Raw genomic sequence first — 18,810 nt, 5'->3', positions numbered from 1 at the left:
CAAAATATAGCCTGTATGACCCAGAAATTTCTACTCAAATTTGATAGATGATGATGAGCTATATTTTTGTTGTGGAAACTTGTCAACAACTGGTATGGAAAATTTCCTCAGGGAACATGAATGTAACAAGTACTGCCAAATGTTAAAACTTGAGGAAGAGAACTAAATTGGTATAATATACAGTCATCTGAGACTGACATTTTTATTCAAGAGTTGCAAGACAATTAATGGGAACAAAAACTGTTTATGTTAATGTTTTTAGCACTTGACTTGACTACATTAAAATATATATTAATATTACTATACAATATTATTTAAAGTTTAATAATCGGACAATGACAAGTCAACACCATAATTTGCTTTTAGGAATAAATATGTGTCAGATGCATCTTCTGGTTTTACTTCATCAATTGCTGGAATAACACGCTCACATTCTTCTCGTACATCAGCTGATAAATAATCATCTCCCACTGCCATTACTCCTGATAGCTCTCTGACCTCATTTAGTGCTTCTTCTGTGACTGGCCAACCTGATTAACAAAATCAGAACTAATTAAACCTTTAATAAAGGGACATCATGCCTATATCATGCCTAGTCCGGTTTTCTAGGGCCAGATATTTTACTTCTTAAGGGAAGGTGCTACCACTGAAAGGGTAATTCTAGCTAACAGTTTGACTTCTTAAGGGAAGACACTAGGCAACAGTTAACAATCACAAAATCAGTATGTTAAGACCTGGTAGGATTCATATACATTTTGGTAAGTATCAGTTTATCAGATTAAGAAAATCCAGTTTCACAGACAGCATGAAAAGAGTGGCATACAATACTGTACAATCAACTTTCAAATGTAAGAAAGTTTGGCTTTGGAAGCTATTTTTTCCTCTCAGTATGTATATGGTTTTCATAAAAATGCATACATACCACATTCTTCAGCACCATATTTTTCTGGAAAATTATACACATGATTAGGAATACCCTTTGGTAATTGAGCTTCTTTTTGCTGCCTAATTCGATGACAATTCCAGACTGTTTCAATGAACACATTCATTTCTTTCTGGATTATGGGAATATAGACAAAACCAAAAGGTCTCTGCAATATTGAAATGAAGATTATTATAAGCACAATAGATGTAATTTAACAGTTTCTACTCTTTAGAGAAATATAATACAAGAATAAATACCATTATTTATTCTTGTATTTATTCTTGGGTCCAGCACCATCTGGTGGGGGAAAGGGAGAGGGGGGGGTGCTCATCATTCCTCAGTCATGGTTAGGGTCAAACAGTTGATCAAGTACATACTAGGCACCTAGAGGTTACTCATAGCAGTTTTTTGTAGAATGTGTGAAACACTGCCTCTTGGAAGGTTCAGGGGCATTACTGTGGTAAGGGAGCACTCCCCCTAGTTGACCATCAATGATAAATAACAATATATCAGCAAAAATTAATTACCTGTCAAGGGGGTCATTAGGGTCATAAAAACCTTGAAGCAATAATCTTGATAACTGCTGCTTAAAAAATTTTTCCATGCGTTCATGAAGCTCCCTCCACCATCTCTCAATCTACATTGTATACAGATTAAAAACTAATTTTTTTATTTTGCTTAACACAGCATTATTTTAATAGCCTGGAACCCTATAACTTATATAGTATGTGATGCTTCAAGCAAAGCATTGTAAGTTACTGTAGACCCTTTATTATACATAGCAAGTAAATAACTTATTATAAGTGTTCATTAGTGTAAATACAGTACTTTATTAGTTGTTGAAGGGCCATATTGTATGGTGTCTTCAGCATTCTCAACATCACCATGACCATTTCTAATAAAAGCATGGATTGTTGCCATATCTCCAGTTTCCGTGCCTTTATCAAGTCTCAATCGTGAGCTAATCACTGAAATATAGATAGAAAAGGTAGTTTACTTAAATTAATAGATAATCATGTTTCACAAGTCTAATGATTAACGTGCTGAGTCCCACCACTTTCCTCTTGGGAAGTAAAATCGTCTGGCATTAGGACAAAATAATCTGGGTTAAAACAGGATAATGTTGATGAGCAAACCGGGACTGGGCAAAAATTTTTAAAGTAATTATGTCTGGAGGATCAAACTTTCAAAGAACAAGGGAAATGTGAAATTCACTGTCTGGACATATAACAATTTATGTCACCTTTACACTTGGTCAAGTGTTCCAAGTATCACCTCCCAATCAATTTAGGATTCGAGTTTGAAATCCATAACTTCAAGTACATAATCTTTCCACTGAAAACATCTTGCAAACCATAAATAGCAAGTGGGAAAGTATCCCTGATAAAGCCCATCATTTTGTCATGCCCATCAGCAGAGTGTGTGTGGTTTGAGCCCTAAAATAAATTGTATCATATGATTCAAATTAAAGGCTGTTCATAGACAATAGGGTTCCAGTAGGGTAAACATGACAAACATCTATCCTAGATTCCTAGTTACTCTATGAACCTTTCTTACACACTACTTACCAATGAAGTAAACGTTCCAGTCGGACCCCTTCTTTTTTAGTCATTCCAAATTTTCTGCCGGCGCCTTAAGCCGTCTGGATCCTCATCTGTCATAACGTCATACACCAAACTGTGGGGCACCGCAAGATTATGCTCTTCTCGTATCTTCTTTTGCATTGACCGATATCCCAGAAGCTGTCCAGGTCCAGCATTTTCTTTTCTAAAAGCATCTTTGACTTCTTCAACTGAAATATCATAATCTACATACTTTATTCTAAAGTGACTCATTCGTCTGCTCAAAGTAGGTAGACTCCACGAATACTGCGGATAATCCCTTTGAATGAAATCAAGTACTTCTTTTCCCTGTAAATTCTGCAGAACATATCGTTGCAAATCTTCGCGCAGCTCTTCATCCTCTTCCCAGTCAGAATTTCGAATTCTACTCATAATTATATGACGCTATATAGGCAAATATCCAAGTTAAAATTGTGTAAATTTTGAAAAAACAAGCCAATCTCGCGGCTTGCCTTAGTTCCCTTCCCGCGTCGCGTACCCGTGTGCATCATGGTCTATGATAACGCTGGGCTGCTTCCAAACATTTCATTTTCAATTTGAAAATGCATTTCACTTTTTTTACTTTTAGCATTTTATTTTTTTTTATTTTTATTTCTTTGTTTTACATTTTTTTCTTTAATTTTTTTTTCTTTATTAAATTAAAGTTCTAATTAATTTTCATTTGGATATTAATATAAATTTTTTTGTAAAAGTTTTGGTTTTTTAAAATTTTTCACACTTTTATATTTATTTTTATGTTTAAATTACTATGATAACAATGGGCCACCATACTGAGGTTGAGTCTGTCCAATATGTCACCTGGTCAATGGGAATTTCTAATTCTTCTCAAATCATCTTGCTCAATCTAACGGAGATTACCGCAGCTGTAAATTCCAAGCGAGGGATCGTTATCTCGTGAATGGGCGCTACACGAGCTCTTCCAACTATAAATGAGATGTGAACGTTATCATTTATATCTATGACGCGCAAGTAAGCAACTGCACCATAACCCACACGTGAACCGTCTGAGAAGAGATGCAATTGTGCTTCCTTGATATTCCCCCCTTCATTTGGCTTGAAACATTGTTTAATTCTGATCTCTTCTAGATGCAATAGATCCTTTATCCAGCGTTGCAAATGCTTCTTCTCTTCCTCTCCGATGATTTCATCCCAATCCAACCTTTACCAACAAATGGTTTGCAATAGCAACTTTGCTTTCATTACATAGGGTGCTATGAAGCCTAACGGATCAAAAAGGGAACATACAATCGATAACATGTTTCTTCTCATCATCGACATTTGGTTTGCCTTTGTTATTCTTTGCCATGCTATTCTTTGCCCGCCACACGAATCAGTCGTTTTCCACATTCCACTAGAGACCAAGTGTTGATTCCGTTGGAAGGTCCTCGAGTTCCAAATTAACCATTGACTGGGCTCTTTCTTTCTCGGGAATTTGTGAAAGCACCTTCCGATCGTTATTAATCCACCTCGTCAATCTAAAGCTGCCTTTCTTCATTGTTCCATTAACTGCGTTGCCAGCCTGATAGCAGACTCCGTATTAGAAACCAATTTCATTAGATCATCAACGTACATATTTTGTTCGATTGTTTTTACAGTTTCCGCATCATATTCTTCCTGATTCTCGCATACCGCCTTCCTCACACATAGATTAGCGATGTAGGGTGACGATGCCCCAAACACTTGCCTTACCATTCGATATTCCTTTGGCTCTTCCTTGATATTTCCACTCTCCCACCAGAGGAAATGAAGTGCGTCACAATCCTTTGGGTCTACTCCGATCTGGTGGAACATAGATTCTATATCTGCTACTAATGCGACGCGTTCCTCCCGAAATCTTATTAACACACCGACCAAGGAATTTGCCATATCGGGACCTTGTAATAACTGTTGATTCAATGATGTTCCTTTATATTGGCACAGTCAAAAACCACTCTCACTTTCTCTGGCTTCATGGGTGCACAACAGGATGGTGAGGCAAATACCAAACCAGACTATTAACAGGTATAAATTCTTCTAGTGGGATTCTTTCGGCATAACCTTTAGCCATGTAATCTTCCATCGTTGTAGTGTACTTTTCCAGGAGTTCACCATCCTTCCCTAATCAGTTCTTCAACGAATAAAGCCTTCTCTCGACCATCTGCTTGTTGTTTGGCAGATTAGGCGAACCCCCCTGCCATGGCAAAGCAGTTTGATCATGACCATCTTTCATCATCAATGATCTTTCTATTAGACTTAAAGCCCTTTGATCCTCCACTGATGCTTCCACTTTGATATCCGCTGACTTATCTCCGAAATTAGTGTTCCAAGGCCTTTCGAGCTGTTGAGTTAAGATTTGATTACTATTTCGTTGGACCTCTTCAAGTGCCCCCCAGTTGTTCCATTGTTCGGGTTCCATGTACGCCTGCCCACCGCAGCCTTTCATCAGACGCTCTTCTCCTTGAAGCTTAATCGTACCAATCGAACTACGGATCTTCTTTCTGCTCACCGACTGAGCCCATTACCATCCATCCGAGACAATATTTGATTGCTACAGGATCTGTCTCTCCTCCCACCTTGGAATCCAATGGTAAAAACAGATTTGGGTGCTCCTTAAACCTATCAATAGCATTACCTTTCCATTCTCAATTTCTGGTATGCATAAATCACAGAGATGGAACCACTTGCTGAGATCCTCTCGCCTTGCAACACAGCTTGTTTATATAGGCATCTCTTTCACCCTCTTAACATCCCAGAACTCGACTGTAAAGGCTTCATCTATTGATTTCACCACGATATTCACCATTTGACCTTCCACTTTGCTGCTTCCGGTCATACCTGTCAACGTACAGCTTATTTTGTCCCTGAATAAATCGAGCTCTTTCGCTAATTGTTCATGGCATAGAGTCACCTCTGAACCGTTATCCATTAGAGCGTATGTATTCACAACCTTATCTCCATTTGTTGTTGACACTTTGACAGGAATAACTCCCAAACACACCTTGCTTTCACTGCCTTCCCTCGTCGTTGCTGTTAACTCGCCAGTCTTGTCGCCGACCCCAGTTTGACCATCTCCCTTCTTCGCTTTCTCATCTTGCCGAGCGTTGTCTTCTGTTTAATTATCTCCTTCTTTGTAATTCTCCTTTTGGTTTTTACCAGCGAGAGATGACTTGTCTTCTTCGTGCATTAAGGTGTGATGCTTGCCATTACATTTATCAACGAGGCACCTAAATCTTGTTTTTGGGCAGTTTTTAGCTATATGTTCTCTATCAAGACACTTGTTGCAAAGACCATATTCTTGCACACGTTTTCTCTTCTCTGCATACTCCAGTTCTTTAAATGCATTACAATGCCACACTCCATGTGGTCCAGAACACATAATACATCTCTGGGTCGTTCTGAATGCCCAAATCGCTCGTCATCCTCCTTCTCGCCAGTCATAAAGGATCTGTGACTGTTGCCATTCTTCGTCTTGTTTCCTTTAGCCTCTTTCGTGTTCCCGATACTTTCGCCATATCGCTCCCAAATTCATTGTCCACCAACCATGCTCGTTCCTGGACAAACTTTACCAATTCTCCGTAAGATGGTCGCCGTCCTGATTCCATTAATTTTCCTGCTTGCTCCGTCCACTTGGCTCTGAGGAACATAGATAATTTCTTTACCAATTCTCTAAGAGTGCTCATATAGTTCAAGTCTGCTGTATATTCTGACCCCATTCCAATCAGCGTTCTTTCTGCTGTCGTTAGATGTCTCGCAAATTCCAATAACGATGGTCCGTCGACGGTTTTCAAGTCAGGCAATGTCATGAGCTTCTTTACATGAGCCTCTGCAATGATATGCAGTTTCCCAAAATTCAATTTCAATGTCTCCTTCGCTACCTTGTATCCATTCTCGAGATTAATACAGCTTTCAATCACCTCTCTTGCCTTCCCAACGCAGTGTTGTATTAACAACTGCAGCTTTCTTTCTTGGTCAGGATTATCCTTTTCTAGACAAACCTCAAAATTACGTATGAAGGTTACGTATCTCAACGGATCCCCATTGAACCTCAAATACTCGATCCTTGGAGAGTTAACCACATGTCGTAACGCCCCAACTATCTCCTGATGATACGACTGACTTGGTACAGGTTTCGTACCAGGTGTTTCTGCCAGATTTGGAATTATCTTTTGCTGGTCTGTTTGTTCTTTCTTAGGCAAAAGAGGGACATCCACTTCCGTTGTAGGTAGATGTTCATCCTCGAATTCTGAAGCGACCTGATAGGATACGATAGCTTTCTCGGCCTCCATTTGTGCTTCCATGAGCTCTCTTTTTCTTCTTAGTTCTTGCTCTTCCCTTTCTAAGGTTTGCCTTCTCTTTATTTGCTCTAGATTCAACTTAACCAACTCCATATGTTCTTTTTGTTTCGATTGTTAAGATAACCTTGAACTTGTCTTCCACAAGATTTGTCGCTACGAATTTTCAAAATATCCATCAAAGTTACTTCCGTCATACTGTGTGGTTGGGCACGCCATTCCGTTATAAGAGCATCCGACTCTAACTTTTGCCTTTTTTGTTCTTCGTATATCGAATCTGCAAGGTCTTGGTCACATTGTTTCTCCAACAACATACATGAATGTAGACAAAACACTTCCACTTCTTATCGAAAGTTTCCATTTCCGTTAAAACTTACTTCGTGTCATCACTACTTCCGGTTAATAAGCAATGAACTCGCTTGTACGCCCTTGATTATTTCTCTATCTCAACAGCACTCGCTTCGTAAAGTTCATGCAACTTATCTTGCAAATTCTCCGCCAAATTGAACTTTCTCGCCGTCCTGATTTCCATTTTTACCGTTCTTCGCCGCTTCGTCGCCCACAATTTCTAACAATTTTACTTTAGACTCCGTTGACATGCTTCTTTCCTCACCTCGCTAGTCAAATTACTTCATTAGTATTATTCCCGATTTAAGTTCTACCAATCGAACAAATAGTCGAAAACTGTTAAGGGCCTACGCTCCGTTATGTTCAATCGCCGCCATTCGACACACGCAAACACATACTTTCTTTATCTGATACGGTTTTCTATACAAATTTATATATATATATATATATACGTACACGTACACGTACACATATATATATATATATTTACAAACAAAACATGCCAAATATAAGTGTATAGTATCCTCTTACCGACTGTGTCCATCTACGTCTAAGTGGTCCAAATGTGAACTATAAATCAGGTTTTTCTCCTTCGCCCTTTAGTTTTGTTTTAACTAGATTTTGCCCTTCTTTTTCATGCATCTGTCCCCCCCGAAATCATTCCGGTACGTTCCGACGGTTCGCAAACTAACAATAAATATTAACTATTCGGAAGCTACAGTTAATATTTATTTTAAAGTTGTTAGATTTTCCTTGTTTAGTTAGCTATGCAATGTTAGTGTTGCAATGTTGTTGGTTTTAGCTGTTAATATTGATCTGTATTGAGCTGTTAATATTGATATAATATTGATATTTTTGAACATGTATGTGATTATATTGTTGAAATTACTGTATAAAAGTTGAAAATAGTACAAAAATAATAAATAAAATAATGTATAGTAATTGCTTGATATAAAATTCCACCCAAAAGTAATTGACATGAGTTTGAACGGTAAATCATATCGTCAACTGACATAATTGTACCAATACATCAATGCTAGTTTTCTAATCCAGAATGAGGTCATGAATCTCACAGTACATTAATTGCTTGTTATACAATACGTAAATCTCCACTGACAATGACATCAGCTGGTCATGGCGATGATTGCTTAATAATCTTGCTTAATAGTTGTTAGATAAATGCACAGCTGGCATATGCAGTGATAACTGATCCTTAGATGGAAATCTGTTATGCTAAGTCAGGAGAAGCTGTTAGTGTTGGTAATGTCGATCCAACTGGATAAGGCAGGAACTGTTAGTAAATTTAATGTCCAACTGGATAAGTTTGGAACTGTTAGTAAATTTAATCTCCAACTGGATAAGGTGGAAACTGTTAGCAAATGTAATCCCCAACTGGATAAGGCTGGAACAATTAGCAAAGTTAATCTCCAACTGGATAAAATGGAAACTGTTAGCAAATTTAATCTCCAACTGGGTAAGTCTGGAACTGTTAGCAAATTTAATGTCCAACTGGATAAGTCTGGAACTGTTAGCAAAGTTAATCTTCAACTGGATAAGGTGGAAACTGTTAGCAAATTTAATCCCCAACTGGATAAGGCTGGAACTATTAGCAAAGTTAATCTCCAACTGGATAACGAGAAAACTGTTAGCAAATTTAATCCCCAACTGGATAAGGCTGGAACTATTAGCAAAGTTAATCTCCAACTGGATAACATGGAAACTGTTAGCAAATGTAATCTCCATTGTACTGGATAAGGCTGGAACTATTAGCAAAGTTAATCTCCAACTGGATATTGGCAGGAACTGTGACAGACTGAACTAATGTTTCAATTCTTATATGTACAGGTTTTACTAACTATTTGAAAACCCCAAACTATATGCCTGATGTAGAAAAAAAGTGCTATTAATTATAGAGATACAATTGATTGGTATTATTGTAAAACTAGTTGAATTATTGCATGTTTAATAATTGCTAAAATCAATAGAATTGCTCCAATGAGTGTAACTCAGTTGAACTACTCTTGCATGGCCATAATTTATCTGATGCCATAAATGTCAAATTAAAGGAGACGAATTTGAAATGGTAAACTTTTGATATGCCTGTCAGTCAGCCATATACCAATTTTATTGTTAAATAAAATATGGAAATTTTTCATTAACTGAATAAAAAATATTTCCATGGATATATTAACAATTGTAATTTGATAGTATTCACTTCGCAATTTTCATGCTAAATATAAAATTGGGAGAATACACAAGGGCATTGCTTTCCCATAATGTAATAATTATTGGTTACAAAACATGTTTAGGTATGTTGACTACTTTTTGTGACTTGAGTTCTTTGAGCCAAATTCCTTCTAATATCATAATAAAACTGTAGCTACCATATGTTCATAGTATTTGAAATTTATAGTTGATGTATATTTCATTTCCGGTACACCGGTAAGGGACTGGCGATGAGTAAGTAAAATGAAAGTGAAAGAGAAAGGAACGAGATTAACAGTATTGGTGTACGTTAAATTGGTTAAATCATGTAAAAATATTGAGATTTAAGAGAATACGATCGAACAATCTGGTAAGTGTGTAACAATAAGGCTTTGTAGAATGTTTGTAGTGTATTTATAAATATTTGGTGTCGTTAATTTATAGTAATCTTCATTGTAAATGTTTATTTGATTAGTAAACCATTCATTCATATAAAGAAACAATGCGTTTACGAGTTCGATAACTGGGTAAATTGGAGTAGATATATTGTTCATGCGATAGAGGAATGTATTCAATGTGATAGGAGTCACATTCAAGTTTTCAGATTTCAAAATGGATTTATTGTGTTAACTGTTTAAAACTATATTGAAGGAGATTTATAATATGTCAATTCGCTCTTGGTCGGAAGTTCAGGGAACTTCAATTAAAGAAGAGTTGCCCCCAGGACCCGAGGAAGGAAATTATGCGTGTTCAGAGTATGGTATTTCTGGCATATCATTGGGGAGGAGACTGGGTAAAGGAAGTAGTTTAAAAACTGGTAATATGCGAAGGGATTTGGATGGGGACAAAGCGGAAAAACGGAGAACTCTGTATATGTACTGAACTGGTTATATCAGCAGTTTAACAATAATTCGAAGATAAGTAGAATTGCTTATAAACGAGTGTGGGGGATTGGTTGATATTGAAAGGAAATTGGCTTCGTATCATCAGGTATGGCGTGACTTTGTAAACACTGTAAATACATGCATTTGTTAGACAACGAGTTCGAGCGTAAACTTGCCTGTGATGTTTATGAAGTGCAAATGCATAAATCAGTTCAGTTTGAAGCTATGATGAAGTCGTGGAAGGATGAAATTAGTCCGGAAAAGGACGTTGGGCTCTCAGAGTGACGGTTGTTCCAAGTTGTCAACATTATCAAGAAAGAGAGAAAGATTGGCACAAGCTCAAATGAATGTAGAGCAAGTAGTAAAACAGCAAAAAATAGCGAAGAAAATGTTGGAGTTGCAAAATGAAAGCGAATTGTTGGAAGCACAGATAAAAAGAGAGGAAGCCATGGTAAGCCTCAACATTCTCGAAGAACAATCGGTAGAAGGTCGTGACTCACCCAATGTGTTCCGTCGGGAAATACAAAGTGCGGAATCAAAAGAAAGTGTATTAAAGTCAAGGGGTCAGAATCTTACATCTGAGGTGAAGCAGTCAAGTAGGAGTACTGCCGCTTTGGCATACTCAAATGCCCAAACGAACTCCTCGACCGTGTCATCTAAGAAAGATCCAATTCCGACGAAGCAAGACGAGTTAATCTCTCATAAGTCCAATTTATTCGTAACAGAAAGGGTGTCGGAAAACATTCCCAGGGTGAGCAACCAAACATATGCACAAGGAGAGCGCAGTAATAACATTCTACCATCAGTATCTTCTAGTGCAAATGTGGGTCAATCAAATATTTCCGCAGGGGGAAATTTGCCTCCGATTGTTACGCCTAAGATGAGTTCAAGGATGTATGACAGTGGCGGTTCAAGGTTACCAAATGGCGCTTACAGCAGGGACTGTGATCGTTATGAACCATGTCAAGCGAATGATAGTTTTGTGAACACCGGTATGAATCAGCAAGGACCGTTCGATCAGAATTCAGGCTCCCACTCTATATTGTGGAATCCAGGTTGGGGTACATCATTCGCCAATTTTCCGAGTCAGCAACCTGACCTACAGACAACTCATACAAGTATGGAGATAGTAAAGGCTTTAAAGCAAGTGGTAGCAACTCCCAAAATATATGGAGCGGTATTCGGTTCAAAAATATCAGTCGACTAGTTAACAGGTCGATGCGATCATTCAGGATTCGTTGTGTCTACTGTTGCGTTAGTATGCCTGAAGAGAATACGTTCTGCCTGTTTAACATCTGTATGAATACAATACGTTTCGGCTAAACAAGTTATGTTCTACCTGATCAAAAATGTTTCACCCGAAAGTTTTCTGTCGTACATGAAATGATGAAAAGTGCCCGAATAACGAATTGCAAATACTGTCAATGGTCCGAATGACGTTTGACATGCGGTGAAAGGGTAAAAAATAACACGACGTTGCGTCTGAAAATCTGACGAGGTACACATGTGGATATGATCGGATAATGGTCTGACACTGGGGTACACTCAGCAAAATTGAGGCTAAACTAGTGAAGTACACTTTAAATCAATGTTAAACCGCGCGAAACAGACAGCTCGTGTGCATGCTAATTTTCTGTTTGTCTTAAAATGGCGTCAACAGACAAGGAACAAACGACAACACAAACGACTAATTTCGATCATTCTTCTGGTTCCACTTTGTCCAGAGCAGTTAATTTACTAGAAAGGTCTGTCTCTATTTTAAAAGAGACTACAAAGAACGATCAAAATGCTTCTCTGGCTCCTCATTCAAGCTCGACCCGCTTAAATAGGGAAATGCTAAACTACAGGTACCGTATCTCGACGAAATTTTTAATATTTTGTATATTAATTTTTAATTAAATATATGTTTAAATTAATATTTTCGATTACCTAATTGACCTTTACTGGGGGGATTAATTTCTGGGTGGAGCATTGATTGGGGTGATGCTAGATTTAGTCGAATGCACATAAATCAATCCTACCTAGTTTTTAATGGATGAAAACATTTTGGTGCTTTGCTTGATAAGTATTTAAATGGTTTATTTTGCCACAAGTTGCATGTTTTTGTGATCATTTATAGTATAGACACAAAAGAATATTAGATTATGACTCACAGTACTCTTCCAATCCTCAATCACATAATTTGTTTCAGTAATTAAATAATAATAGGGCTCTGATAATTGTACACATCTTATTGCAAATAATTCATGCCCCCTTTGATCTTTTAAATTTCATAGGAGAATATTTCCAGGCCCCTAAGCGTGATCAACCTCTTTTTTTTCTTTTTTTTTTATTTTTTTGCCCAAATATTTACATTTTCACCATTAAAATATTTACAGTATAAGGCTAGGAACCTACTAGAAACCATATAGGCTTTTATTTAAGGTCCCTAGATAACAAAATTTAAACTAGTTATAATATAAAATTTAGTCAGTTCGACTTCAAGTATTTATGAGAAAGGAACAAAGGAAAAATAGTAAACTATGGTATAATAGTAAGCTATATAGTATATATGATTAATAGTACAAAATTTGTTGACAGATAATTATTTTTGCTGACAACAATCATAATAAGCAAAATACAGCAGCCAATTGTGTAGATTAGAGCATACTTTTCATGCATTTGTATTTAATTGCAGAAAGTACTTTTTCATTATTTTTTTGAAAGTACCGTACGATTTAATATTTTTATATTGCGTTGGTAGATTATTCCACACATCTATACCTTAATTAGAAAGAGTGTGTTTTGCATAATTTGTTCTGTTACAATTTTTGTGTAATAATGACGAGGTCCTTGTATTGTACTTATGGATTTCCTTATTATTCAGAAAGTAATTTGCAAATACCTCTGGCAAATTTTGTAAATGAAAATACCTAACCATGAATAAACTTGTCAAGTAATCATTTATTTTGTGGATATTGAGTGTTTGCAATTCATTAAAAATTGGTTCTGTGTGGTCAAAATATCCTTTAAATGTTATTAATCTTACAATTTTTTTTTGGATGTTCATTAACTTTTGTGTACGAGATTTGTACGTATTACCCCAAATGAGGTTACCATAAATTAGATATGGATAGACTAATGCATAATAAATGAGTTTTAAGGAATTAAGGTTTATAAAATGTCGAACTCTGGAAATTATTGCTGCACATTTAAGCAATTTTTTTTATATTAAGTCCACATGATCACACCATGTTTGAAATTCATCAAGACAATTCCTAAGAATGTGATTTTTTTGACTTGTTTAATGTTTTCATTATTTATGAAAATGTTTATAGCATGCTTAGGTTTTTTATTTTTTGATCTAAAAAGAATGAATTTGGTCTTTGTAGTATTTATTGAAAGTTTATTGACATTTAGCCAATCTGTAATTTTGTTCATTTCAATTTGAATAATTTCATTTAAAGTTTCAAGACAGGAATGACTAAATAATATGTTTGTGTCATCTGCAAATAATATAATTGAAATCAGTTCACTGCAATTTTGGATATCATTATATATAAAAGAAATAATAAAGGACCTAACACTGATCCCTGAGGTACACCACTTGTGATAGTCATTTCTTCTGACTGTATCCCATTATATTTTACAATTTGCTTTCTATTATATAGATAATTTTCAAACCATTTTTTGGCAACTCCCCTTATGCCATAGTGTTTGAGTTTGCTTATCAGAATCTTGTGATTAATTGTATCAAAAGCCTTTGACAAATCAAGGAAAATACCAACAGTGAATTTTCCTTGGTCAATAGCCTTGATAATTTTGTCAACGAAGTCAAGTATTGCTAGTTCTGTTGATCTGTTTTTTCTAAAACCGTACTGATGTTTTGATAAAATATTGTTCTTATCAATGTATTTTGTTATCTCTGAGTCATAAGCTTTTCTAGTAATTTTGAAAAACAGTTTAGTACAGATATTGGTCGATAATTTTCAAATTTTTTTCGTCATTACCTTTGAATATTGGTGTAACTATGGCGACCTTTAAGCTGTCTGGAATGGTTCCATCTGAAAATGTTAGGTTAAATATGTGCGCTAATGGCTTAGAAATTTCTTTAGCAATTATTTTGACAATTTTAGTACTAATACCATCATATCCAAAACTCTTATTTACCTTCAGGTTTTTCATTTCAGTTTCAAGCTCATGTTCTGTGATAGGACTGAGGAAGAGACTAGATTGATAACTACCTGAAAGATACTTATCAAAGCTATTATTTTCATTCTGTTTTATTTTCTTTGCTAAATTGGGTCCGATGTTAATAAAGTAGTCATTGAATTTGTTAGCTATCTCTTTTGGATCATCAATTATATTTGATGTGCAGGTTTCAACAAAACGTTTTGATATCATGGTATTTTGTTTAGGTTTATTAAGTACTTCATTAAGGATTTTCCACATTTTTTTTGAATTTTGTTTATGTTTTATTAACTCTTCTTCGTAATATGTCTTTTTTGCTATTTTTATGATATGATTTAGTTTATTTTTATATTTGTTGTATATTTGCTTATTTTTATCGTTTGGATTTATGAGAAAAGATTTATATAACTTATCCTTCTTTCTAACAGATTTTAATATACAGTTGGTTATCCATGGGTTTTTGTTTTTATTTATCTTTCCATTGTTTTTTCTTTTTTTTAATGGGAAATTTGCATCATATAATTCCATGAACAATTTTAAGAACTTATTATAGGCTATTTCTGGGTCGTTTGTTTCATTAATATTTCATTCCAGGAAATACCTTTAATAGCATCTGTAAACGTTTCTATGTTAGCTTTTTTGAATATTCTTTGATATGTAGTATTATTTACATTACCCCTATCATTGTTTTTGTCCAGTACACGTTGACTGTTAAACGTGTGTACTATAGGTAAGTGATCTGATATATCGCTGAAAATGATACCATTTGAGCTATTATCAAGTACTTCTATGTTATTCGTGAAGATGTTGTCAATTAATGTTGCAGTATGATAAGTAATCCTTGTAGGTTTAGTGATTAGAGGAAAAAATGATGAAGTGAATAATTGTTCAACAAATTGGTTTGCATAATCAAGATTCTGATTTAAAAAGGCCAATGTTAAAGTCTCCCATTAAATAACAAACTTTGTTTTCTTTGTCAATCTTTTCTAAAATTGTATTCAATGTGTTTTTAAACGTTTCAAAATTACTATTCGGAGGTCTATAGATTACTCCGATAATGAAACTTTTACCAAAAGTGTTCATTATTTCAGTGAACTTAGTTTCAATTATATTTTCTATATTTTTTGACAAGTCGTTTCGACTTTTGAACTCTAATTGTTTTAAAATATATAATCCGACTCCACCACCTTTTTTTGTTGGTCTGTTCGAACCTAGGTATTCATAATTTTCCAGGTTAAAACAATTCGCACTATTTTCATTTAACCATGTCTCAGTAAGTCCTATTACTTGAAAAGGTAAATTCAAAGTGTCAATCAGATTTTTTAAAGAATCAAATTTATTTGCTATACTCCTTATATTCAAATGTAACAGCGAGAATTTTTCTTGTCCGACAATATTTTTGGTTTGGTTTTTGAATTCACTTGGTAGATAATAATTGCACTTAATACTGTTTGTATTAAAAGATGTGTCAAGGTTTAAATTATTAGCGGAAAGCGCTATATTTGAATCGAACTGAAATGGATTAAATTTCATATGGCTCAGTCTATCCATATCACTTTGACTTAGCTTATTTGTAGCATTTAAAATTTCAAATTCATTGTTAGAAAGACTGTGAAATGCAAAATTATTTTGATCACACATCTCTTCTGTGGGTTGTTGTGTCATAGTGATTTATTTAAAAAGTGAAATACTAAGTAAGTTATTACGATATTAATCTAGTGATATTTTGAAATTCGATGCTAACGTTGTTCCCTAAAAAGCTGTCCATCAATGTAGAGTTTATCCCTTACCAATTTTGCGTTCTTGCCTGTTTCTCTAGCTTTTTTCAATTCTTGGTATAGACGTTTCCGAATCTAGACAATTTCTTGAGGGAACTGTTCGGAAACCCCAATATTTGTACCCTTGAGATTCTTCGCATTGGCCAATATGCGCACCTTGTCTGGAAAATAATTGAATTTCGCTACAATGGTACGTGGCTTCGTTGCACCTCGCTGCTTCTTTCCCATTCTATGCGCACGGTCAATCTTTATGGATTTCGCATCTTGGATTTTAAAATGAGATTCCAATAGACTGTGAACAATCTCAGTCGAGTTTTCTTCGTCATTTTCTTGCACGTTATAGAAAATCAAATTATCGCGCATTGACCTTGCTTGTAGGTCAATGACGCGATTATTTAAATCAGTGTTAATTTCTTCTAGCTTTCGTAGTCTTTGCTGCGTCTCATCGTCGCTCTTCTTACGCTTTTCATTTTCTTCCTTGAGCTCTCTAACTTCGGCATGGACAAACTCAAGTGAATGCTTCATTTCCTTCAATTCTTGCTCGACAGATTTCATGCGGCTGTCAGTAATGTCTAACTTGCCAAGCTTTGTCATTATCATTTCGAACATACTTGTTACTGACGATGTTTCTGTCGTTTTGTCTTCCTCCGTCATCTCTTTTGAGTCATTAGGTTTAGAAATTTTTGCTCGAACTGGCTTACTGGGCGTACTAGATATAGAATTATTTAATTTTTGCGCACCGCGCTTGGGAGTGTGCTGTCTATCCCCCATATTGCCTATATTGGCCTCTTCCATCTCTTCACCCCCCTCTACCTCTTCATCCCCTTCTACCTCTTCATCCCCCTCTATCTCTGGTGTAACATCAGCTTCACATTCATGGTCTGGAAACTACCAGAGCCAAAAGAGGCATATACAAACTACATTGCCAACTGGGTCAAGAAGAAAGGGAAGGGCACGTTTCCAACCATATAAAGTAAAGGAAACCTGGACCCATGACTTTTGTGTGTTGTAAAATCAAAATCAGCGCAAGGTTCCACCTGCATCTTATAAACAGGAGTTAAGAGAAGCTGGATTGGGGCAGAAGACAATTGTTTTCAAAAATAAAAGAGGCGACTTTAAGCATTTGCAAGAAGAGTTATTTTCAAACTATCCTCGATTGGAGGAGGGAGGTGGATTTGACTTATACAGACAATGTTCAGGAAAGGAATTAATCTTAGTGGTTACTCTATTCCATATTTAGTGGTTACTCTATTCCATATTTAAAAAATGATTATGGAATAAAGTCAGCTATAATATATGTTTTGCCTATTCAAAGAAATTTATCAATGGAGCCATTGGAAGATGAAGAAAATATAAATATGTATTAATTCTGCTTTATTTCATAAAATTAATATATATAATAATTTTCTTGTACGAATATACATTACTAATTGACAATTGTCCTTACCCCATGTTAATTAATGCAAAATAATCCTCAAATGAAATTATCCAATATGTTTTCACAGAAATCTTGACTATGTTTTCCAGTGATCTTTTCTTTCTCAAAAGGAATTATGATTTTTAAAGCAGTGAAACAAACAACCATGCAGAAGTATATGACCCAAAATAGTGTGCTATAGTTTAACCCAGATCAAGCTAGTTCTAATCAAGCCTTAAACAATTACCACAAATTGCAGTGATTTTCAACATAAAATTCTATTTATTGAATGAAGGTTGAGGATGAAAATGCTGAAAAGCAAGAATGTTACAGCTGTGGTGACAATATTCCTCTCTACAAATTACGTCAGCACATGACTATGTGCTCTGAAGATCAGTCTAAAAATGCTCAAGAGGTATTGCATATTGTAGACAGTTATCAGAATGTCAAGGCAAAATCTTAGAAGTTCATAGCTAACCAACAGGCTCTGATTGATTGTATTTTGAATGTCAAAAACCATCAATTTCAATATAATTTATACTGTAGATCAAATTTAATGATGAAGGAATCTCTACTGATGAACAATCCGATGAGGTGTTAGTTATTTAAACCCGGATCCTGCATCAGCATCTGCATCTACCTCTTCAGGTATAATGAATGTGTGTCATTTGGCTGTAATCATGTAATTCCTCATTAATAAATTGTCTTTAAAGTGTGACATAGGTTACATTCCCTTTGCAGCCATCCTGCTGTACTTCAATGCTAATAAACAGAAGGCATTATAATCATTAACAATTAATTATTATGTTGCCATATAAAACAAATACTGGTGCAGTAATGAATGCTTTCATTTCTGCAATGGAATGGCTGTCTCATTGATCTTTCAGTACTTTCACCACATGAAAATATTCATACTATTGCACTCATAAAGATCCATCATTGATGTGTCCTATATCTTCTTGCTCGAGTAATCAGCACCAATACTGTTAATTTGATACTGTTCTATTTGACCCTTTCTATAGAATGTCAAAATGATAAGACTGCTGCAATTTCACAACTTCAAGACATGTTTCCTGGAGAAAGCAACAATACCCTTCAGCAAACATTACAGTCAAGCATAAACATGGAAGATGCAGTAGACAAGCTGTTAAATTCAGGTAATCTCTAAAACATAGCTGATGTATCAAATT

At 35.5% G+C, this 18,810-nt stretch overlaps 2 protein-coding genes and 1 pseudogene across 2 annotated transcripts; all 3 read right to left on the bottom strand.

Moving 5' to 3' along the window:
* Positions 1-321: 321 nt before the first annotated feature.
* Positions 322-2,702, bottom strand: LOC114527400 (annotated as a pseudogene).
* A 3,258-nt stretch (positions 2,703-5,960) lies between these two features.
* On the bottom strand, positions 5,961-6,914 carry LOC114527399. Its single transcript, XM_028549028.1, has one exon. The coding sequence runs from the start codon at positions 6,912-6,914 to the stop codon at positions 5,961-5,963; it is 954 nt and encodes a 317-aa protein (XP_028404829.1).
* Positions 6,915-16,278: 9,364 nt separating this feature from the next.
* LOC114527398 lies at positions 16,279-16,797 on the bottom strand. Its single transcript, XM_028549026.1, has one exon. The coding sequence runs from the start codon at positions 16,795-16,797 to the stop codon at positions 16,279-16,281; it is 519 nt and encodes a 172-aa protein (XP_028404827.1).
* Between the last annotated feature and the right edge of the window lie 2,013 nt (positions 16,798-18,810).

This window comes from Dendronephthya gigantea, unplaced genomic scaffold (genome assembly GCF_004324835.1).
Source record: "Dendronephthya gigantea isolate DGI-Jeju-01 unplaced genomic scaffold, DenGig_1.0 000044F, whole genome shotgun sequence".
In the NCBI taxonomy this organism is placed as follows: Eukaryota; Metazoa; Cnidaria; class Anthozoa; order Malacalcyonacea; family Nephtheidae; genus Dendronephthya; species Dendronephthya gigantea.
This window is presented reverse-complemented; position numbering and strand designations above follow the sequence as displayed.

Coding starts and splice junctions, on each gene's coding strand:
- LOC114527399 (XM_028549028.1), bottom strand. CDS start 6,914: ATGGAGTTGGTTAAGTTGAATCTAGAGCAAATAAAGAGAAGGCAAACC.
- LOC114527398 (XM_028549026.1), bottom strand. CDS start 16,797: ATGACAAAGCTTGGCAAGTTAGACATTACTGACAGCCGCATGAAATCT.